Source organism: Lepidochelys kempii, chromosome 25, assembly GCF_965140285.1.
Source record: "Lepidochelys kempii isolate rLepKem1 chromosome 25, rLepKem1.hap1, whole genome shotgun sequence".
In the NCBI taxonomy this organism is placed as follows: Eukaryota; Metazoa; Chordata; order Testudines; family Cheloniidae; genus Lepidochelys; species Lepidochelys kempii.
This window is the reverse complement of record NC_136404.1, coordinates 14,899,510-14,925,736: the sequence shown is the minus strand read 5'-3', so window position 1 is coordinate 14,925,736 and position 26,227 is coordinate 14,899,510. Positions and strand designations below refer to the sequence as shown.

Here is a 26,227-nt window from a genome sequence, read left to right as displayed (position 1 = left end):
TTCATAAATCCTCTGGCTTTTCAATCAAAATTAAGGTGCTGGAGATCGTTGGGAGCTCATTGGTTCCCCCCGTACATGGAGCCCCCGCGTTGCAATTAGGTGAGTGCCCCCCTGCCCCGCGCCCCAGCCCCGATTCCGACCCAGGCAGAGAAGCCTCGGGGCTGTCATTTCCCTCTCTCTCTTTCAACCCTCGGGCGCTTGCCGGGGGCGAAAGAAGAGTTAACAAGAAACGGAAAGGCAGCAGGGTCCCCTCTGGCGCGGATCAGGTGCCTGGCTGAGGACCTGCATGCGTGATCTCGGAGCGCGTGTTCGGGGGGGGCCGACCAGACAGAAAAGTGGTTCTTTACAGAGGGGGGGGGTCCGGGGGCGCTGCATGGCCATTCCTTCTGCCGATCGCGTTGTTTTTAAAAGCTTGATCGGACTTGAGGGTGACCCGAAAAGGGGGGGGGGGAGCGGCTGCTCGCCCCCGTCAGAGCGATGCGGAGAGGGCTCCACAAATGAATCCGATTTCCGGGCACACCAGGGAATGCGGGCAGGTGAAAGTGGCGAACAGCGCTCGGGCCGGGTGTGCTTGCCAGCCGCCCGGCAAAGCAGAAAGGCGCCTTTGGACCGATCGCCAGGGAGCGGGGGGTGGCCAGGGAGCAACCCAGCGTGTGACCGGGGCGAGAAATAGCAGCCAGGGGCGGATGAAGCCGCTGGAGTTTGTCGGGCGCAGCAGAGAGGCGGGCTGCGTGTGTCTGTTCCGCAGGCTGCTTCCAGCCCCGGGACCCAAGGCGAGTGAGGTCCGGGTGTTTTCACCGAGATGCAGGAGTGCTGGGTGAAACCACGGCCGCCCGCCATCATCATCTTCATCCTTCTAACAGGCAGCGGGCGAGCCATCCCTTATGCTCATACATTTAAAAGAGGGAGAAAAAAACAAAACAAAAACCACCGCCACAAAAAACCCCTCCAAGCCCCAGTCAAAAGATAGAGCCTGGCTGGGAGAATTAATGGATTACGATTCTGATCAGCTGATCGTATTACTCCTGGCCCTCTGTGTGGGGGATGCAGTCACATCCGTGTGTGGGGGTGAGAGAGAGAGATGGGAGTTGATCACTTTTGTGTAGGGGCGGGGAGAAAAAACCTCCAGGGGTCGTGCGGGGGCTGGGGCGAGCCGGGAGGGGTGGGGGTGGGAAGCTGCCTTGCTTTCAAATATTACCTCTTTGAAAGAGGTGTGGGGAGACAAGAAGGCAGCCCAGCTGCCCCATCCTTTCACAATTGATTTTTGACTTCGGGTGATAGGATGTTGAACTATCTGCTGAAAGCATGAGTACAAAGGAAGCAGCGGAGCAGGGAGGGGGGCTGAACATAGGTGCTGGAATGAGGGGGGCTTCTGCACCCCCTGGCTTCATGTGGTTTCCATCCTATAAAGGGTTTACGGTTTGGTTCAATGGCTCTCAGCCCCCCTCAGCATGAGCTTCTTCTTATCCCCCCTCCCTGCTCTGAGCGAGATGCTATTTCTGAATTCTGCCCCTGGGGAGGCGAGATGGCTTTCTTTTGGGCCATGATGCTAACAGCAGTTTATTATTTTTAATGGTCTGTGACAGGAGTCTGTCCACCCCTTTCCTTATTAGTATTATCGGTTATTTTTGTCTGGTTGAAACAAAAAACAGCAAATACCTCTTAGCCTATATCCACCCTGTCAGCTGACCTCGATTTTTCTCTCCCAGCTGGAGAGAAATACGAAATGTCAAGTAAAAACCAAGCAGGAATCATAATGTTAAAAAAAACAAAAAAAAACCCCACCAGATTTGTATTTGTTGGATTCATTTGCTAACACAGAAAGGAACCTGCCCACAGAGGAATACATACACAGGTGCAGACAGAGGGACATATGCACACAGATCTGCATGCGTATCACCCACAATATGCAGAGAATCACTACACACACACAATCTCACAGTACGCGCTGAAGGCCACAGACACAGTTATGCATTCGTGTTACACACATTAACACAATACACTCAGAGGGACACACACAGATCTGCCGGCATATTACACTTAGCATGCACGCATATTGCAGACACACCATACACATAAACATATGCTTACATCCAGACACGCATGCATGTTATGTCCCTTTTCTGACGGTCACTCACACCACACACCCGTGTGCACAAGCGCACACACCCTGCTCCTTTACACACCCCTCCTGCCGACATCCATGCTCACCTTCTCAGGAAGGAATTTTGCTCCTTTTAAGCCTTGCACACAGCTCTCCTACCAGACCAAGCAACCCCGGTTGCAACATGGCTGATGGCACATGATGGCCCAGAGCTGGCAGGATCAGCCCCCTGGCATGAAGGCGGGTGCGTGGGTATGAGTGTGTGCACATTTGCATGTCTGTGACTTTGCTTTCCCCTTTGATCTATCCACAGTTGAGGTTAGTTCACACCCCCGCTAGTGTGTGATGCCTCTGGACAGGAAGTGAGGAATCTTCCACCCTCACCAGAACAGTCTCAGAGGCAGACAGGACAGGAGAATCAGCCTCTGGAGTGAAGGAAGGCTCTCCTCCCCCACCTCATAAGGGGGGTCAGTTCCCTGAGGCTGGCACAGGCCTCTCTTCTGGCCCCATTGTGGAGTGGGGGCAGGCTATGAATTGCCTCCCTGCTGCCAGACATGGGGAGCTTTGGGGTCTGAGTTACAATGGAGGTATGGGGCACATGAGCACTGAGCTACCCAGACTATGGGAGTAGGTAGGTGGATAGATCCACCCATGACAGGCAGACCCCAAACTCACTGGCCTTGCATCTCTCCTCTGACGCCACATTGCTGGGGATTGGCCTAGTTCTGGAGACCTGTCTCACACAGGTGGCACTGATGCTCCTATTTCTGGCTTCCCCTGAAGGTGATGGGGAGTTAGGTTTGTTCAGCCAAGCCCCTTGGAAGCCAGACCCCAGCTGCCATGCAGTCCCCAGAGAGCCCAACTGAGGTAGCAGCTGGCTTGCTGCATACACGGCGCTCTGTGCGTGTAACAGGGTTTGTAGGCCGGCCGAGGAAGCCGTCCAAGGTGCTGGCGGGGGCGGATTGTAGGGAATCAAACAGCACCAGCTGCCTGACTGGCAGGATGCTCCCACGGCAGATACAGCCCAACTTGACATGTTTACTTCTGTTTATCAAAACCTGGGCTGGCCTTGGAGAGAGATGGTGGGTGTGTACGAAGGCCCCAGCATGGGATTATTATCATCTGCACGATGGTAGCCTCTAACTGTGGCTAGGAGCTGTATGGACAATGTTTTGAGACATAGTCCCTGCCCTGAAGGGCTGACATGCTCAATAGACTAGACAGAATTATCCCCATTTCATAGGTGGGGAAACTGAGGCAAGGAGTGAGTAAGTGAATTTCCCACAAGTGCAGAGGGTAGGAACTGAACCCACATCTCCAGAGTCTTAGTCCAGCACCAGGGCCACAACTTCCTCTCCACGCTCAATCTGCCTCATCTCTCACCAGCTGGCCTCAGCCCAATAGGAACAACCAAAAGGCTGGAGTCATGGGCTCTGCCACTGGCCAGTTGGGTAACCTTGGGCAAGTCACTTCCCCGCTCCGTGCCTCAGTTTTCCCACCTGTAAAATGGGGGTAGCGATACTGACCTCCTTCATAAAGCTCTTGGAGAGCCACTGCCTGATAAGAGCTACTGGATCCTTGGCTGGAATTGGAGACAGCCACAAGCAGGCTGGGCGTTCATGGACAACACAGCTCCACAGCAGTTTGGGTCAGGAACTGGAAGACCCTCTGTCCGAAGGATACTGGGTCTACCTGGAGGGGGACTGAGAGGAGTAGGGTTCAGGCAGGACGCTGTGGTTAACACCCAAGAAGCATTGGAAGGGGGTGGGGAGGGATATTTAATTACCACGAGTGGCCAGAGCCCTGGGGCGAGGTCCCCTTTGAAAGAGGGGTGCCGGCCACTGATGCTGTCTTCATGGAAGCTCAGAGCTGATGGCAGTTTGCAGGGAGAGCCTGTTGCCAAATATACCCGAACCTTGCCAGCCACTGGAAACCAAGAACCCTTCCAGTCAGTAAGCACCAGGGCTCCTTGCTTAGCATTGCCGGACTCCTTCATTCCTCCTGCCCCCTCCTCCTCCTCGCATTCCTGCAGCTCCCTCTAGCCCTCGGCATGGATATGCCTGGAGCTGGGATATGCTGGAGGGACTTGGGGTTTGCTCAGCCAGCCCCAGGGTGTCCAGACAGGCAATGTATCCCCTGACCCACCTTGGAGCCAGTCTTGGCGGCCTTCCCTGCTTCAGGCTGCCTATGCAGACGCAGCAGTCGGGGGGGCGGTGCCGGGGAGGGGGGAAAGATGCTTTGATGCCCCAATACCCTGGTGATGAGCTTGTTAAAACCATACAGTGAGAACGAGATGGCCAGAGCCTGTTTTATGTATCATCCAAATGACATTGGGGTCCATAGACTCCTACTGAGTCCCCTGCAACCCCCTCCCCCACAGCACAGCACCCCCTAATGCCAGGGGGGGTCAACTCAGAGGAAAGAGCCCTCCCTCAGGGCGTGGCCTACAGCCTTCCCTGCAGGACAGTGCCCCCGAGCACTGCGCTGGGGCATTAGGGTCAGCCCTGCCCGCAAGGGGAGAACTCCCCGGGTGGGTCATCCACCCCACTCTCTGCAGCGCTGCACCCCCGAACGCAGCACTGGCTGAGAGAGGAGTGACTGCTCCTGGCGTGTCTCTGACGATCCCCTGCCCAAGCGCTAACCAGGCCCAGCCCTGCTTCGCTTGCAAGGGTTCCCCAGAGCCCAGCTTGTAGGGGACAGCAGCCATTAGCTCACTAAAGGCCTGGTGGGCCCAGCCCAGCCTCCTCCCTTCTTGCCCCACCAGTTCTTCCTTTCTCCCCCCGGGTCCTGCAGCAGGCAGCGTCGACTGGGGCCTGGGTTTCCACCAAGTGTGAAGCGGCCTCTTGCCCGCCTGCCGTGGCATCGCCACGCCTCCCCGCCCGGGCCCCTTTCATCTGGGGCCAAACATTTCCCGGGCGGCGCCAGCCCAGGAGCCTGTCTCCTTGCGGCGCTCGGGCCAAGACAATGGCGGCCTTGTTCCCCCTTTATGTCACCATGGAGACGAAATTCCTCCATGATGCGGGGAAACAGGCCCAACATTCTTCTCATCGGCCTTCACCTCCCTGGTCACAACAGCCCCCAGGCCCTTCCCCAGCTGCCCCCTTGCAAGGAGGAGTGGGGGGCAGGCCAGCCCAGACCCAGCTGCCATTAGGATTGGGGTGGGAGCTTGGCACCAGCTCAAGATGTCCTGGGCAGGGGTGACCTCAGGCCAGTTGAGGCAGGGAGGCCTTGTCCTAGCCATGCTCCATAGGGCTGGCTTTGCTGTCCCCTCCTCACCCTTCCCTCTCCCTCCATTCTGTTCTCTTCCTTTCTTTCCAGCCCCTGATCTCCAGCTCCTCCTCTTTTCCGTTTCGCTGGGGATCCCAGGGTTCTGGGGACTCCGGGGGTGGGTGGGAATCTTATTCTCCATCGCAATCTGAAAGCCCAAGTCTCCCCGACCCCACTCAGTACTATGTTGCCTGGAGCCCCGGGTTGGATGGGAGGGCAGCCAGCCCCTCGCCCAAGAATCTAGAGCCCTGTGCTGGGGGTACCAAGGGAGTATGGACAAAGGGGTGCAGTGAGCAAAAGCTCCCACTGGCACAAGCCCTCCACCCTGCCCTTGGAAGCTCCTGGCACTGACCAGGATGATGATACGGGGCAGTTTGAAACAGCTTTCAGAGCTGGGAGAGGGAGGCAGCTGGGATCTCCCTCCTGGGAGCAGGGGAGGAACTTGCTGAGCTAGGCTCAGGGTGCATCTCCAGGCAGGGACGGAGCAGAAGGAGCAGAGTCCCTGATCTGGGGCCTCCTGCACTGGGGCTGGTCTGAAGAGGCTCAGAGGCCAGACCCTGATGCACAGCAGCCACCCCCCAGGATGGTCCATTGCCGGCGTCAGTGCCTGGCTGGTGGCACCGCTTGGCTAAGAGAGTGGTGCTGTTTCACTCGTTACGCTGCCGCCATCTTCATGGGCACCCCTCCTGCATGCTCCCCCTTCCAGGGCGAGTGCTCTCATCTATGCATGGGGGGGTGGAGGAAGGGAGGTAGGAGGGGTGCCCATCTCAACCCCTTCTCTCACCCCACCCCCTGACAGTAGAGCAGCTAGTGGAAGAAAGGTTGGTCCAGTGGCTAGAGCACCAGTCTAGGCTGTGGGAAGCCCAGTTCAATTCCTGGCTCTGCCACAGGTGCCATGCGTGACCCAGGACAAGTCTCTTAGCCTCTTTGTGCCTTGGTTTCCCCATCTGTACAATGGGGATAATAACACTGGCCTACCTTGTGAGGGGTTGGGAAGAGATGGGGAAATGCACGGGTGTGATAGTAACAAAGACCAGATAAGTAGCAAAGATAGAAACTGACATTGGGTCGGGAAGGCCTTTTCTCCCTGTTGCACATAGCGGCACACAGACAGGTGCATAACTTCTTCTGAAACTTTCCTGATTGTCCGTGAGACAGGACCTCAGCCTAGCTGGCTCAGCTGTTCCTAAACATCTGTGCAATGACGGAGTCGTCCTAGGGGAGTGAACCCGGGACCTTCAGAGGTAAAGGCCTCTGTGGCTGAGAATCCCAATCTGGCGCTACGTGAAATCAGAGGCCTGCTTCTTTAACTGTTACTATTTGTATGACAGCAACACACGGAGGCCCACCCACGATGGGGACCCTGTTGTCCCAGGTGCTTCACAGACACTCTGAGAGAGTCCGTCCCGGTAGACAGGACACACAAAAGATGTGAGGGAAACCAGTGTCACCTGCTCAATTAATATTTTATTCCTGATCTGATTTCAAACGGATTTTCAAATAGCCCCGACCGTCACCAGAGGAAAGCAGAGATGGGGGGAGAACGCCCCGCAGTTTGAAAACTCCTGTCCCTGGCAACAGGCCACGTGGCAGATGAAACAGACCCATGGCCCCGGGGAGAGGGAGTTCCAAGCCCACTTTCAAGCCTGCGCTGATAGTTAGAAGACAGCTCTCTCTAGAGAGGAAGGCTCAGGTACACACTTCTGTATTTTAACATCCAAAATCCAATCCAATCCTTGCCTTACAGCAGGCATCTAAATACCCCCCTCAAGTCCCACACCCGCCAAGTATCCCAGAGATAACATTAACATTGCAGCATGCTCAGGAGTTTAACAGGGCCAGGCTCTGCTCGTGCACTGAAATGCAGCCTGCTCTGGATTACAACGTTAACAGCACACAACACTATACATCTGCTTTCAAGGAGCTAGGAAGGCAGAATGTAATTGCAACCACTGAGCCAGGTTCTCTCGCCCCGGTGCTTGTGGAAAGCACCACTAAGTCTTTAATAACCCTGAGCAATCAGGACATCTTCGTTTCCAATCTGGTCCTAAAGAGGGCACCAATATCCCACTGACTCAAAGAAGGGCACTGCTTATTGGTACTGAGTCACCCCCACCACTCCCTTCCTCTGCTTCACTCTAGGACACAAGCAACATCCACTGAAGCTAATTACAAGCTACAGTAGGAGAACAGGCTCCTGTGTTTCTCCTCTACAGGTCTCCTCTTCCAGATCTCAACAGGCCTGATTCTACTTAGCTTATGAGAATGGACAAGATCACAGTAAAGTGGCAGCAGTGAAAGCTACAGTATCCCTCCCCCTTCTGAAATGTTGTCTAGTTCTCTTCAGAAGCCACCCCTCAGCAATTAGCTGCAAAGCTCTTCCCTAACATTGGATGCGGGCTCGGGAGACGCCCGTGGGTGGTGGCTAAAACACTGCCCATGAACGTCTCCGCGGTGACAGCTAGGGCAGTGAAAGCCAGGAGCCAGCTTCCCTTTAACCTGTTGCAGAGCAAGCCAGAGGAGCCGGGCTAGCTGCACTGGAGGGTGACTTTCCAGAGAGGCAGCCTAAACCGCTGACCCACAGCCCCAGCTGTGACCCAGAAGGTGGAGTCCAGCTGCCACTTAGTGCTACTTGCCGTGGGGGCTTTGGAGACCTCACAGCCCCATTATTTCGTTAGTATTCCCGGAGACCCTACGGCGGTAGGTGCTGTACGCACACAGCGTCTAGACAAAGGGCTCGTTTAGCCTCATTTTACAGGAGGGCAGCTAAGGCCCAGAGAGATTCAGTAACTCTCCCACGGTCACGCAGAACCGGTGGGAATCAAACCCAGCCCCACCTAAGGAAGCCAGTACCTGAAGCACACGGACAGTTTTCCTCTCCTAGCTGGGCCCCCTGAACGCCTTTCCCTTACACTGCCACTTGAGCCGGGATGGCAGTAAGCCAGGGCCCCTGAGAATGAAAACTCCATGGACCATCACCCCTACCCTGAGCCATCCGGTTCTTTCCCTTCTGAGCCCCTGACGAGAGATGGCTGGAGAGGTTCTCCAATCACCTACTGTTTCAGCTTTGCTCATGGCAGCGTTGGGGGGACCCCCTCCTGAAGAGAGGGTTCCGGGGGCAGCTGTTGGGGCTGTTGCCAGGCTGTTTCAAATGCGGGCACCTCGTCTACTGGAGGGCTTCTCCTGAGGCTGTTGCAACTGGAAGGGAGGCTGACTGGGGTGCAAAAAGCCAAGTGCAGACAAGATGGGAGAGGGAGTTTGTGTTTGCGTGTGCATAAGGAGGTGACCTCACCATGTGACTCATCTTAACCTTTGATCATCCAGGCCCGGGATGTGGAGGCTGCCGTTTGTGTGGGGACAGTGTGGGGCTGGAAGGTGAAAGAGCACTGGAAAACTTGGTATGCCCCATGCAAAAGAGAGGCAGCCAGGTGGTCTAGTGGTTGGCGCAGGGGGCTGTATCAGGACTCCTGGGCTCTGCCCCAGCTCTGGGAGGGGGGTGTGGCCCCACCGACCTGCTCTCCATGGCACGTCTAGCTCCCATCCCAAAAGGGGAACGGTGGCCCCAGGATCAGTGAGTGAGACTGACTCAAGGAACTGCTGTTCCGTGCTGGGGACTCACTAGGGAGAGGCTGCGTCTCCTCTCCCTCCACAGGGCAGATGGCTCCTGGGGAGGAGCCATGACAGAGTGGGAGACCGTGAATGGGCCAGGGCGTCATCCCTGCAGGGGGCAGCTTTCCCCGGATCCATTCATCCCCCTATGTCCCCCACCCATTCATCGCCATCCACACACCCCTCCCTCCCCTAGCTATCCATCCCCATATAGACACCATCCATTCATCCCTCCCTCCCGGTCCACACCCCCCCTCCAACCCAGCACTGTGCCCCCCCTCCAGCCCGGCCCCCCCGCCTTGCCTTAGGGCCCGGTTGTACCCCTCCCCACAAGCGATCCAGCCGCGCTGAGCTGGGAGCACCCCCCCGCCCGAGTCACTTTCACGCGTGGGCTCGAGTCAGGCTCTCGGCTTGCAGCGGCTGGGTGGGCGAGTGAGCTCATGGAGCCGCGTGGGGAGGGGACGCTTCATTCCCCGGGGCTGGAGGCGAGGGGGAGCCGGTGTCTGCGCAGCAGCAACCTGCAGAGCAGAGGGGCTGGCGGCTTCCCTGCCGGGCAGAGGATGAGCAGAGCCCCCGGCGCGCTGGAGCAGGCAAGAGGAACTGATGGGGGGGGGGCAGGGAACCAGAGTGAGAAAGGGGCGGGCGGGGGGGACCCCGAGCCCATCACACCCCTGTGTTAGGAGCCCCCTGACTCCTACCAGCCTCCGGACGATCCGCCTTGGGTCCGCTTCTTCCTCCCTTTTCTAATTCGATTTACCTGGGCAGGCATTAGCCGCGAGGAAGTGCAGGGATTGGGAAGGGAGGAGACGGTGTGTGTGCGATGGGGCGGGGGCTGGACGCAGGCAGCATCCGAGCCCACCCGCGGTTGGTGCTGCCGCCCCAGCCCGTGTGAACGGGGTGGTGAACCGGGATCAGATCCGAAGCGAGGCGGGAGGAGGACGGACCGGACCGGACCGGACCTGCCCAGCCTAGCCTAGCCCAGCCCAGCCCCAGCGCTTCCCCTTCACTTCTCGCCTCCACGTGCGGGTTTTTCATTCTTTTGTTCTCGGGGTGTCATTTTTGCCTTTCTCTTCCGGGTTCCAGGAGGACTTTCCAGCTGGGACAGACCATGAGCAATGACTTGACTGCATGGGACAACACGACTGAGAGCACAACGGTAAGTGCCCCAAGGGGGGGGAGCTGGATCCCCCTCCCATCACTCCTGGCCCCTTGCCCTCGGGCACCCTGCCTGCCCCATGTGAGTCTTTGCACCCGCCTCCTTCCCAGGCAGGAGATCCAGGTATGAGGCTGTTTGAGATCCATGTCTTTCCCTTCCCTGCACCTCCTGGGAAGATTTTCTGCTCAGGAAGCTGGAGGGGATCTTCCCCTTGTTCTCAGGAATAGGGGGGAGACGGATCTTCCCATGGACATCCCAGCAGATTATCCCACAGCACCTGTCCCCAATGAGACGCACCTGCTGCTTGGAAATCACTCTCTTGCTGTTCTGGGTGGTGTGAAGTGGGGCCAGCTGCTCAGGGTGTGGGTCTGAGTGCAGTGAGAGAGAAAAGGCCAGGGGAAGCTGCAGCCTGGGAGCTTTGGTACCCACCGATATAATTCTTTGGGGGGTGGGGTGGGGGAAAGGGACAGGTCATTTAACAAAGCTTCCCCATCCGTGATAGACACACCCCTTCCTCTGGGGGTCAGCAAGTCAAACACTCTGGCAGGATTTTGAAAACAGGGCCAGGTCACTTGGTGATCAATACGAACATCAGCAGCTAGGCCACCGAATGGGGATCAATGTTCATGCTCCAGGGCCTTGGCTAGGTATTTGTTCACAGGGATCAGGAAGCCCTTTAACCCCCCCACAAGCAACACTGTCACAATTGGCCTAATGCATTATGAGAAGTGAGGGCCTTTCTGTGATGCCCTGGGTATTGTCCTACCAGATGGGAGTGGCCAAGAGGTGGAATTCTGTCCATCTGTCTAGCCAGGTGCAGTTCCTATGTCCCTCTATCCATAGAACACAATAGCAAAACTCCCCCTGACTTTACCAAGGCCCTGATTCAGCCTCATAAAGGTGGCCACACTGGGTCAGACCAAAGGTCCATCTCGCCCAGTGTCCTGTCTTCCCACAGTGGCCAATGCCAGGTGCCCCAGAGGGAATGAACAGAGCAGGGAATCAGCAAGTGATCCATCCCATCGCTCATTCCCAGCTTCTACAAACAGAGGCTAGGGACGCCGTCCCTCATACCACCAAGCTGGGGCAATCTATACCTGCTTCTGGTACCTGCTGTTAATCCCACTTGCACCTTGGCCTGATGCTTAGGTAAAGAGGAAAATAAGCTTAAAGCCCCCTCACCCTCACCCACAGTACCTCACCCAGGTACATCCCACAATCAATGGAGGTTGCTGGTGAAAGGACTGCAGGGCTGGGCCTTCTACCTTCCATCCTAGGCTACTTCGGTCATCGCTCTGATAAAGGGTCATCCCTCTGATGCCGCCACAATGGTTTACAGACCCCCAAGGCTGGGATCAGGGGAGGGATTGATTCTGTGCATGGTTTTGTCAGCTCTGCTGAGTCACAAAGTCACAGTGCAAATGGAAACACCCCACATCGGGCATTCTACACCTGCTCTGTGGCTAATAATCGGTCTGTGCTCACGGGGACCAGATCCTGTTCTTCAACCAGAGTAAATCCAGATTGACTCCGATGATTTTAGTGGGGTCACTCCGGATTCACCCTGACCTGTCTGTCTTACATGATTGTTAGTCAAGGGAGCCGCCAGGGGTCTCCAGATGAGGGGACTATTCCAGTTTATGCAGGAGTCCGGCCCCAGCTCAGCTCTTGGGGTGGGGGGCGGAAAGGGGAGCCCCAATGATTTGTATCCAGCTGGAGCCCCTGGGGTTTTTCCACCCCTCCCTCTCCAGGGCTAGCCCACCCCTCAGGGTATCGGGCACTACCCTGCCATGACATCAGAGCAAGCCGGAGAAAGCCACTTGGGCTGCCTGTGTCATGTCACACAGCAGCTCCCACCCAGCACAGAACGCCACCTGCAAGCGGGTATTTCCAGGGCAGGAAGACTTCGTGCAGCCAGATTAGGAGGAGGGTGGCACGTGGTACTGAGGTCACTGACTGTCCTGGGAGAGAGGGAGGAGAGGCCAGACTCTGCCCGTGACAGAGACTCAGGGGGAGGAGTGCAAGACAAGCCAGAGGAGAGAGAGATGATGGGGGTGAAGATACCCAGGGCCAGGCGAGTGGGAGAGGGAGCCAGAGGCCGTAAGACACCAGGGCAGCCATGGCAGCAGCCACCCACTCAGCAGTGGACATCTGCTCAGTGACTACAGCAGGGAGTCTAAGAGCTAGCAAGCAAAGTGCATGAGTCATCCACCTTCCCGCTGGGCCCTGGGGAGATGACTCTGCGGGAGCCACGGATGAGGGCTGGGCCCAGATGGGTGCCCAGAGCTTAGCTAGATAGATGCGTGTGTATCACAACGGATGGATGGGTGGGTGGGTTGGTATGTGTGGGGAGGGATGGACCGAGGGAGGGAGGGGTTGGTATGTGGGGGCAGGGACAGACCGAGAGAGGGAGGGAGGGGTGAGTATGTGGCCGATGGATGGATAGATGGGTGTGGGGCGGATGGGAGGGGTGGATAGATGGGGGTGTCGGGGAGGGAGTGGTGCCTGGATACACAGATGCAGGGGGAGGAAGGTGTGGATGGATACACAGATGGGTGTGTTGGGGAAGTGAGGGATGGATGGATAGATGGGTGTGTGTGGGGATAGAGGGATGGATACACAGAATGGGGGAGGGGTGGATGGATACACAGATGGGTGTGTTGGAGAAGGGAGGGGTGGAAGGATAGATGGGTGTGTGGGGATAGAGGGATGGATACAGAGATGGGGGTGTGGGGAAGGGAGGGGTGGATGGATAGATGGGTGTGTGGGGATAGAGGGATGGATACACAGATGGGTGTGTGGGGAAGGGAGGGGTGGAAGGATAGATGGGTGTGTGGGGATAGAGGGATGGATACAGAGATGGGGGTGTGGGGAAGGGAGGGGTGGATGGATAGATGGGTGTGTGGGGATAGAGGGATGGATACAGAGATGGGGGTGTGGGGAAGGGAGGGGTGGATGGATAGATGGGTGTGTGGGGATAGAGGGATGGATACACAGATGGGGGTGTTGGGGAAGGGAGGGGTGGAAGGATAGATGGGTGTGTGGGGATAGAGGGATGGATACACAGATGGGGGTGTTGGGGAAGGGAGGGGTGGATGGATAGATGGGTGTGTGGGGATAGAGGGATGGATACAGAGATGGGGGTGTGGGGAAGGGGGGGTGGATGGATACACAGATGGGGGTGTGGGGAAGGGAGGGGTGGAAGGATAGATGGGTGTGTGGGGATAGAGGGATGGATACAGAGATGGGGGTGTGGGGAAGGGAGGGGTGGATGGATAGATGGGTGTGTGGGGATAGAGGGATGGATACACAGATGGGGGTGTGGGGAAGGGAGGGGTGGATGGATACACAGATGGGGGTGTGGGGAAGGGAGGGGTGGGTGAATATCCCATCATGCCTTTGTTCGTCTCCACCAGGGCAGGACAGGAGCCTCAGACTGGCTGGCAGGAGGCCAGGGTCCCCTCCCCCATACCGTGTGTGATTCCGGGTACCCCCAAGATTCTCCCTTGCACCGGGGCGGCTGATTTAAAGCTAAGCCTGGCCCAGCTTGCTCAGAGTCCCGCCCGGGCAGCAGTGAAACCCTCAAATGTCAGGGTAGGAAAAAGAAGAGGAATAGCCCGGGTCACCCTCAGCTGGTTGATCCTGCTGCTGCGTGGAGAGCACTGGGATTCGGTCACTGTCCCACCCACCCCGGGCTCCCCTCCCCGCTGCCACCCAGTGCCCTTGGCCCAGAGGGGTGGCTCCCGGGGGCAGAGGGCACGCGGCTGGGGCTCTGGCTGGAGCCGGTTATCGTTCCGTTTTCCAGCTGAATTAAAAAATAAGTCACATGATTTTGATTTCCTCCTGACATCCCGATGCGTTGCCATGGCAAAGGCTCCCCTGTCACCAGACCAATTCAACGTTACATTCCTCTCCCCCGCCCCCTTGGCCTCCCCTCCCCTGACAGCCCCAGCACTCCCCCTTTTCCCACCCCCCACACCTCAGCTGTCACTTCCGTCCAGTGAGAGATGCCCCAGCTGATCCACCCAGCAGGGATGGGCTAAACCGGGGGGCAGCCCCCGTGCCCTCTCCTGCCTCCTAAGTTTGGACTAAGGGTTAATGGCCGTGCTCTGGGATGCAGGACTCCTGGGTTCTGTTCCCCCACTCTGCTGGGAGAGTGTGATCTAGTGGTTACAGCAAGGGGCTGGGAGTCAGGATAGCTGAGTTCTCGCCTCTCCCTGCACAGGCTGGCAGGGGCTACTGAAGGGCCTACCCAGAGTCCGTGCCCCTCCCCTCCCCTCCCCACCCCATTGCATGCTGCCTGCCCTCCGTGCATGCATGTCCTTGGCTGGTTCCAGAGGATATGGGAGGGAATTTCATCCCAGGTGAGGTCCAGTCAGACTCCGTTCCCAGGAGGGCACATGGGGGCCAAGGAGTAAAGGGAGGTCAGTAGGGATCATCGGGGTGAAGTCAGGTCAAGTGAGGGCTGCCAGGTTCGTGGCTGGGGTGAGACTCTGGCCAGGGAGGAGTCACTGTTTCCTAGGAGTGTCCTGGCTGCAGTCCGGTGGCCGGGGGAGACTTTGGCACCTGGGAGCGGGGATCAGTGGATGAGACCCCTGGGAAATAGCAGCCATCGCTCTATGGAGCAAACATGCCAGGTTCCGCGGGGGAAGGTGGTGGAGCAAACTGGGGCTTTCCTGATGCAGGAGCATCAGCTTTCTCAGTATGGGGGATAAACCAGCCTCCAAGTCCCTGGGGGAGGAAGAGATGCCTCCCGTAAGCAGCTCAATGCACAATGGTTCATGCACGGCCAGCGAGGACTGCACACTGCCAGAGATGGGCCTCTGCTCTGCCTTCCCGGCTGCCCCCAGGAGTCCCCTTCACGCACGCTGCCATCGGCTCGTGCCACAGGCATGTTTCACGAGGGCCCACTGCTGGCCAGCTGGGAGGGGGGTGAGGAGCTGTCTGTGCCAGCTGTCAGAGCGTGGGCCCTCCTACCCTCGTGTGCCCCAAGCCTGTGAATGCCTTTACCATGCAGCCATTGGGGAGGCGCCTGCCTGAGCCCAAGGGAAAGCCCCTGTGCAGGGCTGCCCCGCACCGCCGGTGGGAGTGCACGGGCCCCGTAGCTCAGTCTGCTCTGCCCACAGACAGTGCCCGGCGAGGTGAACACGCAAGATGGGTATGTGCTGCTCCTCGTGCTGCTCTCCATCTTCATCGGAGGGACCTTGGTCCTGCTGTCCGGGATCCTGATTGTCTGCCGCCGGTGCTGCGAGACGGACCGCAGGCACTCCAGGTAGGGGGGGCTCTGCCAAGCGCTGCACCACCCACAACCCCCGGAGCCCGTCTGCCTCGGTCCCTACAGTGCCCCTGCTGGGAGAGGCCGGGGCTGGCATAGCTGGGAGCTTGGTAGCAGGGGTCCCATATGGTCCAGACATCTGAGTTCAGCAACAGCATTACCATAAAACAGTGCGAACGAAGGGGCTTATGATCAGGATCCACCATGGCTGCGGAGATGCCAGTGGAGTAGAAGAATTTAATTCCCTTGATTAGCAGCTCCATTTCGCCCAGTGACAAACAGCCCTGGCCTCTGAGTCGGAGAGACGGAGAAAGCGCCTCTCCCAGCTGCCAACGGCTTGAAGCCAAGGCCCATGCTGAGCTGTCCATTGAGCCCAGAGCCTGTCGCTGCACCCAAGTTGGCACCCTTGTGCCCCTGCACTGACCTCAACTCTCATCCCCTACACCCAGCCTAGCATCCTGGACCCATACACCTGCACTGCATCCAGTCCCCAATCCAGGTGCCTCCTGTGTTTCCGCTCTGCCCCTCAGCCGGCTCTGCACCTGACCCTGCACCCCCATGCATGCGCCCTGTACCCAGCCCAGCACCCCAGTTCCCTGCATCCACCCAGTCCCTGCCCGCAGCTCTGCGCCATGCCCTGTACCAGCCCAGTTCCCATGGTCCACAGCCATCCCAGAGACAACTGGGTTTTCCTAATACAGATTAAATCCCTTAGCAAAGGCCTGAAATCTCCCACTGGCTCCTGGGATGAGAGACCCCCAGGGCTACCAAAGTGAGATGCCCCAGAATAGCTTCCCCCTCCCCTCCCAGGGACAGCTGGACTCCAGAATCCAGTCCTAAGACCCCGTGCATGGAGATGTGTACATAATGCCTGTGTAGACTGGAGTATGTGTGTGGGTGTGTGCCATATGGGCCGGTGTCGGGGTGTGTGCCCTACAGACCGGAATGTGTGTGCAATGTACGGACCAGCACATTCTACGGCCTGCTGTGGGGTGGAATGAGCATGCCAGGTGTGTGCCGGAATGGACCAGTTTGGGGGTGTTGTGCAGACCGGCAATGGGGTAGGTGTGCACTGGGCGGGCTGGTGGTGTTTTTGCACATGGTATGGACCAGCAGAGGTGTTGGGGTGTGAGCTGAATGGACTGGCACAGGTGTGGGGGGCGTGCGATATATGGCACAGGTGTGAGAGCACGGATGTGCCCTGGAGACTGGCGTGGGAGCTGTACTGAGGGCACCAGTCTGTGACTGTGCATAAACCAGCACCCACTCCCCTGCCAACAGGGCATGTGGCCCGGTGTCTGGCTCCCTGCCTGTGTGTGCATGGTGGGCGGGGGGGCGTGATTGGAGGGACCTGCATGGCTAAGCAGCCCCTTGCACCACTGGCCTGCGGGGTGAGGGACACTGAGAATAACCCATCTCTCCTTTCCATCCACCCTTTGCTCCCTCCCCTCTCTGGGCCCTGCTCCCTCTGTCCATCTCTCTGTCCCTCCCCATGCGTCTGTCTCTCCCTCTCCCTTTGCAGAGCCAGTGATGACCCTGAGAAAACCAACACCACGTACCTGGATGACTCTCAGCCTCCGCAAGGTGAGTGCCCCCCAGCCCCCGAGCCCGGCCAGCCCCAGCCCTGCCCATGGAGATGGTCGCTAGGGCTGGCTATGCGTTGTCATGGAGACCGTTTCCCTACATCTCAACCCCCATCACGTGTAAATATACCTGCTGTTCACTGCGGGGGAGACGGGGTGTAGGGGGCTTTGGCTGCCCCTATCCATGGCACTGAAGGACTGGGGTGGGGGAGCCCCAGGAGCTGCCACCTGAAAGTTGCTGGGGTGCTTCATGCCTCCCCCTGCAGCCCCGCCACCGGGGCCAAGCCATGGGGGCTGTTCACTCCACTCAGCTGCCTGGCGCTGTTACTAAATACCCGCCACGGTGGAGCAGTGCCCCCTGCTGGGAAGGGCCGGACCGGGCACACATATCGGCTGGGCTCTGCCCAGCCCCCTGCCGACACCCCCCTGCTGGCTTCCATAGCCAGGGGCAGGAGACCCTGAGCCTGTCCCCTCCAGCGGCTGGCTGGGGCCTGAGGGCGCTGGCCTACGGGCTCCCTGAACGCCCCTGGGTGGAGCAAGTTTGCCGAATCTCAGCCCAGGGGCTGGTGTCACACACCAGCCTCCCAGCAGTTGGCACTGGCTTGTGCTGCTTCAGCCCTGTGGGTCGGGGGCTGCCAGGCTCTCGCCCCCTTTTTCTCTACATCCCACTGCCCCACAGCCGCGGAGCTGCCAGGCTGCTGAACCAGCCGGCCCTGTGCCCACCAGAGGGGGTTCCCCCGCCACCCCCCTGCCTGGTGAGATGGGGGGCTGAACTTCTGCTCCCCCGTCTGCACAGAGATCACCATCAAGGTGGACGACCCCGACTGCCTGTCGGCCTCCAGCTACCGGGATGTGGAGACGGAGCGTTTCCTCTCGTCCAGCTCCTCCACCGGGCGCCGGGTCTCCTTTAACGAGGCCGCGCTCTTCGAGCAGAGCAAGAAGACCCAGGAGAAGGGGAGGAGGTATGGGAAGGGGGGGAGGGGCAGAGGGGTGCAGCGGGGAGAGGGAGGGGGTAAAGGCTGGGGGGAGGGCAGGAGTGAATGATGTGGGTCCGGTTTGGGGTAAGGGGGTGTGGGGGTATGGGTGTGGGAGGAAGGAGTGTGGGAATATGGGTCAGGGTTGGGGGTGAGGGAAAGGTGGGGGGGATGGGATGGGGAGGGGAGGGGAGGAATGGAAGGGGTGGGATATGGGTGAGGTTTGGGGTAAGGGAGTGGGGGACTATGGGTCAGGGTTGGGGTGGGGGAATGGGGAACGGGAGGAGTGGAAAGGGTGGGTTATGGGTCAGGTTTGGGGTAAGGGGGTGGGGGACTATGGGTCAGGGTTGGGGTGGGGGATGGGGAACGGGAGGAGTGGAAAGGGTGGGTTATGGGTCAGGTTTGGGGCAAGGGGGTGGGGGACTATGGGTCAGGGTTGGGGTGAGGGAAGGGTATGTGGGGGTGGTACGGGGCAGGGCAGGGGAGGAAGTGCAGGGCCCCCAGATGGGCACTGACCCAGTGCCCCCTGCAACGTGGGCGTGAGTCTATCGCCTAGCTGGATGGCTCAGCCCATGCCCCGGCTCCGTGGGGCAGGCTGAGGAGCTGGGCCGACGAGGGACGAGGCTGGGCAGGCGCCTCAGGTTGGGCCCTGGGCTGGCGTCAGGAGGATGGATCATGGGGAGGGTCCTGCATGTGGAGTAGTAGGCCCGGGGGGCTGCGGGTAGCGTTGGGAGCAGGGGGCTGGCTCTGGCGACTCCCCATCACCTGGTGCCCCCCGTGGCAGGTACACGCTGACCGAGGGGGATTTCCACCATCTCAAGAACGCCCGGCTGACCCACCTCCACGTCCCGCCGCCCGCCCTGAGGATCATCACCATCCACGAGTGCGAGTCGACCGAGAACAGCCTGGCCATGTCGCCCCGTCTGCCCCCGGCCAAGCCCAGCCTCGCCATCTTCCAGGTGAGCCGGGGCTGGGGCCAGCACTCGCCCCCGGGGGCAGAGACTGCCCCTCCCAGGGGGCAGGAGGGGGGCTCTAGGGGCAGTGAGAGCCCTCCCGGTGGGGGAAGGAGACGGGGAGCTCTGGGGGCAGAGACAGCCTCTCCTGTCATGGGGTAGGAGGCACCTTGGAGGCAATGACAGGCCAGTCCCACCCCAGCTTCTGCCCTCTCACCCCTCAGTGGTTTCTCTGTGTCTCCATCCCACAGCCCCCGGGGGACACCCTGCCCCAGACAGCCCTGACCGCCCACACCATGTGCCCCAGTTCCGCCCTGCCTGGCGACACCTACAACTCCACCGTGGACACCAGTTTTGCCGAAGCCAGCCCATCCATCTCCTCCTCCTCTGGGGAGAGCCCTTCGGTGAGTCCCCCGCCCCCCATGGACTGGGAGAGAGATCACAGCACCCGTGGGTGCTGGGGGAGCAGGGGGGAGTGAATGGCAGGGAGAGTGGGGGCAGGAGGTTGGAAGTGGTGGGGGTGGGGACTCTCTCAGCCCCTTTGCACCCCACACAGACTCAGCGTGCCCTGGAGGGGTGACTTAGCAGGCCAAGCACCGGGTGCCACTCCCCTCGGCTGCGGATCCCAGGCAGGTTGAGCTCAACTCTTCCCTGTCCCAGCTGCAGAACAGGGAAGGGGGCGAGTGTGGAACCAGCCCAGGAAAAGCCAATGCCCTTCAGGCCCCATGAGGGGGAGCCCTTGGCCAGCTCCCTCCTCCTCCTGCCTGTTGTGCTGGGCCCTGCCTGGCCCCCTCCCTCCCCAGAGGTGGCTGCATTTCTATAGTTAGGTACAGAGTTAAGCACTTTGATGGTCTTTGGGAGTCAGGGGCTTTAGTTGGGGTAGCCCCCTCCCACGCAGCCTGAATGTTGTGGGACTGTCCCAGTCTTTATTGCAGTGTATGCCCCCCCCCCGTCACACTGGGGGACCCTCGCTCCGTAGCATGGTGACCTAAGAGCCTTTTGCTGGCGCTGAGGGGAGCTGGGAATAGACCAATATGGGCTCTGCCTCCCACTCCCCTCTGTAGGCCCATGCGGGGTGGCAGGGTCCTGTGCCCAGCGCGCTCTGGGAGCAGGACGGGGCAGGCGCGAGCTCTGAGGGCATTGTTCATGGTTGGCCGGCCGGCCGGCAGGCAGCCCTGGCATTGTGCGTGTCCGCTGTGCCGTGCCTGGCTCCTTGCCGCCCCGTCGCCTCCAATCGCTCTCTGCGGCACCCACCCCCAGGAGTCACTCCTCCCCCTCCCTCTGGCCCTCCCCTTCCCCCGCTCCCAGTTTGAAGGGGCCGCCAGGAGTGGGAAAGGCACGGGCGCAGGCAGCACCGGACCCGGGGAGCCCCCGCCACCCCCTGCCCAGGGCACCGTGCTGCAGTTCTTCACCCGCCTGCGGCGTCACGCCAGCCTCGAGGGCACCAGCCCCTACTTCAAGATCAAGAAGTGGAAGATTGAGAGCAACCAGCGGGCATCCAGCCTGGAAACCAGAGGTAGGTGCCCCACCCCCACCCCCGCAAATCCTCGTGGGAGGGAGGGTCAGTCCTGGACCCAGGAGGTGGGGCCGCCCATCCCCCATCCGGTTGAATCCAAACTCAGGGGCCCCACTGAGCCTTTAGCTTCTCCCAGGCAGCTGCCAGACACAGGGGCCGGCGGACCCAGCGGCAGGGGGGCTCGCTTCTGTGCCCCATGTGCCTGTCTGCCCAGCTCCCATCCCCTGGGGCCCCGTGGGAACGTCTCCAGGTCACTGCCAGGTGGTTCTGTCTAAGGCCACCTCCGCCGTCGGGAGTGGACCCCACAGCCTCGCCGGGGCCCTGGGGAGAGCAAGGTGGGTCTTGCCCCCTGTGACCTGTCAGACACGGGCCAGATCTTCAGCAGGTGTAAATCCGCCGAGGCTCCACGGAGGCCAGTTCTGATCTGCCCCAGCTGGGTCCCTGCCGCATTAGTGAAGGCCAGTGAACAAGCCGGAGGAGATCAGCCTGTCCAGAGGGGTCAGAGCGGTTAGCCTGGGCGGGGTCTGTTACCCAGCATGCCCAGGGCGGGAACCCCATATTTGCCATGGGAGGTGCTCGGGGTAGGGGCAGTAGGATTAGAGCAGTGAGGTGATCCCTGGAAATGGCCAGCGAACGCAGCAAAAATGACCCAGAGCCCATTTTGCCTTGTAATGACATCCCCACCGCCTCAGCCCCCCCTCTCCTGGCGCTCCCCCCTAACATCCCCCCCTTGCCTTTGCCTGCCTTTCAGGCTCACCCAAGCGGCGTCAGTTCCAGAGGCAGCGGGCGGCGAGCGAGAGCATGGAGCAGGAGGACAGAGACGCCCATCAGACTGGCATTATCCAGTACATTGCCCGGACAGACGACATAGCCTTCCGCCCCATGGCTGGGCCCTTCCTGCCATCCCCCTCCAGCCCCTCACCCTCTCTCGGCAGGTATTTTTCAGTAGATAGAGGGGATAGGGATGGCTGGGTCAGGGCACAAGGCCAGGGGGTGGGATGGGTTGTCTCATTCCCAGATGTCAATGAAGGGGACATTCCCACCCCCAGGAAACCAGGTCATAGGTGGAGAGAGATTTCAGCCACATTCACACTCCCCTTTGGAAGGGCCTTGTCACAGGGCTCCCCCCCCCCACTTCAGGCACCCTCTGGCATGACAGGAGCACCTGCCTCAGTTTCCCCTCATTTCAGCCATAACAAGCACTCAGTCTCTCAATGTCCCATGCAAAGTTGCACCCTGGGCATATTTTATTCACAGGCATGTCCAATTGTCTGGAGGGTGCTCACGGTAAAACCGCCCTCCCAGGTCGCACAGTAAAGCAGCGGAAGATACCTCGATTTTCCACACCCCTGCTCCAGGGCCATCACTTCCAGGTTCCCTCACCTGGGTGTCCCTCAGCGCTCGGTGTCCTGTTCCTCTCAGCACCTCCCGCCCCCTCCTCCAGCCCATCTCCCGCAGAGTGGCCAATCTCATGACTCCTTGCCAGCCCCCTGGCTCTGGTTCTGCAGCTCTTGGGGCTGGGCAGCAGGCCAGCCCCTCTGCCGGACGTCTACCCCTTTGCTGGGCTCCTCCCATCTGCCCAGGCCCGCCTCCTCCTTTGCTTGGCCCACCTGCAGCGGCTGGGAGGGGGCTTATCAGTCACAGGTGCACTGGCCTCTTATTGCTTCAAGGGCCAGTGTCGCCCCACGACAGGCCCTCTGTAGGTCTGGCGGTGAGGCCCCCAATCCACCCAGGGAGCCCTGGAATTCTCCCTCAACAGCTCTGGGGCAGCAGCTGCTTGGGAGGTGCAGGGCAGGGGAATGGGCTTGGCAAGGAAAGGGACCCTGGCCAGCACAGGGGGGGCAGCAGGAGGTTGGAGCCGGACACCCACCCCAAGCCCTGTCTTGCTGGGGCAGAGGGGCTCATCCAGCCCCTCCCCCTGGGTGACTGCCCCCTGGTGCTCTTAGTGCCATCAGGGCCAAGCAGGGCAGAGACAGTCACTCCCTTTGCCCGGCTAAATGTTGGCACATGGAGCTGCGTAGCGGAGAGCCAGTCCCGCCCCAGCGTGGCCAGAACAGTCGTGGGATTGGGGCCATCTCCTGCTGCACCTAAGCCTCAGGGTCAGCTGGAGAGATACCCAGGGCAACCTTTACCCTCTGCCTAGGCCTGGACGGGGCAGCAGGGTCAGAAAGGGAAGGGAGCTGGGGATGCTGAGGGGGGAAGGCGGGGTGGGGGGAGATGGGGATCAGGACAGAGGGAAAGGGGGCTGGCAGTGGGTGTGTGGGGACCAAGAGGGGTGGGAATTTCTGCTTGCAAGGACTTGCAGTTGGATGGTAAGAAATGAAAATGTCTCCGTAAGGCGCCAGGCCGGTGCAGAGTTGGTGCCAGCCCAATGCTGGCCCAGCGTCTGCGTGCTGCTTCCCAGGGCAGCCCCTCTGCCCTGCCGGTGCTATAACATTCGTGGGTTCTGCCCCCAGGTTAGAGCCAGCAGAGGCGGGCGGGGGCAGCGTCCCCAGGGCGCCCAGCACGGAGCAGCAGACCATCTACCACGACATCTGGAGCCTGCGGGCCTCCCTGGAGCGGTGCGCCTCGTCCGAGCAGAGCAACGACCGGGACTCCGTGCGCAGCGACGGGGGCGACGGTGTCTGCTCGGCCGGGGGTGGCGCCCCCGCCTTCCCCTCTTCCCTGGAGGAAGCCGAGGGCCTGGACGAGTGGCCGTGGGCCCGGCCCAGGCAGGAGAGCGCGGAAGCAGAGCCGGGCACACGCAAGCTGCTGCAGATGGACAGTGGCTACGCCTCCATTGAGGCGCCGAGCCGGGCGGGTGAGGACGGGCATCCCAAGGGCCAGACGGCCTCGGAGAAGCGCATCTGTTTCACCAGCGCCGGACGCAAGGGCACCATCTTTGAGAGCTTTGAGGGGCACGAGCCCGAGGAAGAGGAGGAGGAAGAGGGGGCGGTGGGGGGGCCGCTGCCCCACAGCCCCCTGGCCCGGTCCCCCTATGGGCAGATCTTCCTAGCCCGGGATGCGCTGCCCCGGCGGGACTACAGCATCGACGAGAAGACGGACGCCCTCTTCAACGCCTTCGTCCGTCACGACCCGCAGTTCGACGACTCGCCCCTGCGTGCCAAGCACCGCTCCCGCACCCACCTGCGCAAGCAGTGGCAGCGTTCCAAGCAGCACAGCGACCCCGGTGTGCGCTACCCCCCTGCCCTGGAGCGCCACCGGACCCCGCTGCGCCGGGGAGGCAGCCTCAGCTACCCTCCGGACAGCCGCTACCACGGCACCCGGCCCCGCGTCGCCAGCACCGAGGCGGCGGGCGAGGCCGGGGACGGCTCTGCCGTGCCCAACGCCGACGCCAAGATCCAGGTGATCGAGGAGGAGCCGCCCGAACTGGCTGGCGACCACAAGCTGGCTTCCGATCCCTACGACGAAGATTGCCCTGGCGATGGCCAGGGCCCAAACTGTGGGCCCCAGCCCCTAGGGGCTGAGCTGATGGACAAGATCATGGGGGGGCTCGAGGACAGGCTGTACGGGCACTTGAGAAAATCGAGAGAGAGTCCGGAGCGTCTGGTGGCCGTGGCCTCTCCCGACCACAGCCCCGTCTAGGGGGCGGGAGAGCAGACCGAGCTCACTCATCCACTGAGTCAGGCTTCAGGGCTTCAACCCCTTCCACAGCTGGCACTGCCAGCACGTTCAGGGCATTCGAACGGCGGCAGGGGGGTGTGGATCTGCCCGGACAGATGCGCCCGGTTCGAGGGGATCGGGCTCCGCCTGGACGTTCCTGTCGCCTTGGAACGGTCCAGGGCAGAGGGCAGGCTCAGCCCGCCCTGTTTGAGTCTGGAGTGGGGGGTCTACTTGGATGTACCCATTGCATTCAAGGGCTTTGAAGGGCGCAGATCTGTACAGAGGTACCCGCCCGTGGGCGGGATCCAGGGGGGCACAGATCCACCCAGATGTACCCGCCACAGGGTCCAGGGGGGCACAGATCCTCCCAGACCCACCTGCAATGTGGGTGGGTTCCAGGGGGCACAGATCCACCCAGGCACACCTGTCACAAGGGCGGGGCCCTGGGGGGGATCCCCTGTGAAGCAGCCCCTGGCCCCATGCAGGCCTGGCAGCCGGAAGGGGTTGTTACAGAGGCGAGGAGTGTTTGCCAAAGCAGGCGACTCTTCCACGGCCAGGAGGTTGATTTTAAGGGACTTGTACTAATAACCCCCCAAACTCTTACCTCACACCGTAGAGCTGTGTAGCACATATGACACCCCCCTCCCCCCCAGTCCTGGGGCATGGCCCCCTCCCCTGCACACCCCACGCCCCCCACCCTCCTCTCTCTCTCTCTGATTTTTTACAAGCAATAACGTCTCTGTCCGGAATCGTCCTCGCAAAGAAGGGATCGGGGCTGGGATCCGCGGTGCTGGGAGTGGAGATGGGCCACTGAAGGAGGGGGAGGGCAGCTCCAAAGTTTCTCCGGGAGGGAGGCATTGCTGGGGGCAGCAACGCATTAGGGGGGTGGGGGAGGTTTGAGGCCTGAGAAAGCTGCTGCCCCCTTGTGCCAGTTACTTCCCTCTTCCCACCCTGGGGACATCTCGACCCAGGGCAGGGCTCATGGGCTCTTGGCTTGAAGCTCTGGTGCTGGGACCTACGGGACAGGGGGTACATGGAGCAGCTAGAGAGGGGGCCCAGGAGATGATGGTCCAAAGGGGAGGAAGGAGCAGTGGGGCAGTTGGATGGGAGGCCAGGTCCCAAGCAGAATCAAGGGGCCAGCAGGAGATGGTGGCAGGTGTCACTCACTTCCCTCCTGGGACTGAGACTGAACCAGGCCAAGGGCCTGGCAGGGAGGGGCAAGAGGGGGGACCGCACCAAAACCAGTGAGGAGTGAGGCTGAAGGAGCCTTGCTCCGCAGCTCTGCCTCTGGTACCCCCATACAGAGGGTAACCAGAGCCCCGGCTGGAATGAGTATCTGCCCCGGGCTGCGTCCCCTGGGTCGGGAAGCGGGGAGAAGCTGAGGCTTCCAACTGGACAGGCCCTTCAGCAACTGCTGCTAGAAAAATCTCATTCTCCAGGTGCCAAATTGAGGGTGGGATGGACACTCACACAGTGCCATGGGGCGGGGCGGCTCCTGGAATGGCCTGGAACTGGAGCCTATCCCCAGGTATCAGTTTCCCGGGGGGGGGGGGGAATGCTTGCTCCCCATCCCCCAAAAAACTAACTGGCTCCTCCTTTCTCCTTCCCTATATTACTGGGCCCAAGTGGGAGAAGGGCCTAGATCTAGCATGCCTTGTGGGGCTGGTGGCAAGATGGGGCAAAGGGGGAGTCAGATCTCCTAACTCCCCTTCTCCCCCCAACAACTTTATACCTGGAAAGCCAACACCCCCCCTCCTGCTTCTCCTTGAACTGCGCTCCCCCCAGTTCTCCCCCAGGGAGCAAAGTGATGGGCTTTATTTATTATTTATTGATTTTTATAGAACTGGATGGATTTGCTGCTCCATGGGGGGGCAGGTTCCGCTTTTTATAGGGTTTTGCTCATGTATCAAAGGATGAGAAGCAAAAAGCTTTGTTATCCGAAAGACTCGGTCAGCGCAGGGGAGGGGGAGGGGCAGGGTGGGGTGTGGGGGAGGAGATGCCAGCCACATTCGTATCCTGCCCTCCCCCCCCATCTTGGTGCTCTTGTCACCCCCGTTCCTGGCTGCGCTTCGACATTTGCATGTGATCAAAGAGGCTGGGTCGTTCCTCTGCAGAGTCTGTCCAAAGCACTAACATGAAACCACAACTCTGCCTTTTTCAACCTATAAAGACCAAGTGTCGAGAGTT

General features: G+C 60.2%; 1 protein-coding gene across 3 annotated transcripts; it reads left to right on the top strand.

Annotated features, from left to right (window-relative positions):
* On the top strand, positions 1-26,227 carry CBARP (CACN subunit beta associated regulatory protein). Of its 3 annotated transcripts, none has more exons than XM_073324254.2 (10): positions 1-99; positions 10,064-10,136; positions 15,263-15,408; positions 16,934-16,995; positions 17,791-17,956; positions 18,753-18,927; positions 19,173-19,325; positions 20,230-20,437; positions 21,189-21,372; positions 22,894-26,227. In XM_073324254.2, exons 2-10 carry the CDS (start codon positions 10,089-10,091, stop codon positions 24,020-24,022), a joined length of 2,271 nt encoding a protein of 756 aa, XP_073180355.1. In that variant the 5' UTR covers positions 1-99; positions 10,064-10,088; the 3' UTR covers positions 24,023-26,227. The 3 variants fall into 3 exon arrangements, with proteins under 3 accessions (XP_073180355.1, XP_073180357.1, XP_073180356.1); XM_073324256.2 differs by lacking the exon at positions 1-99 and adding an exon at positions 9,372-9,570; XM_073324255.2 differs by lacking the exon at positions 1-99 and having other exon boundaries at positions 9,642-10,136.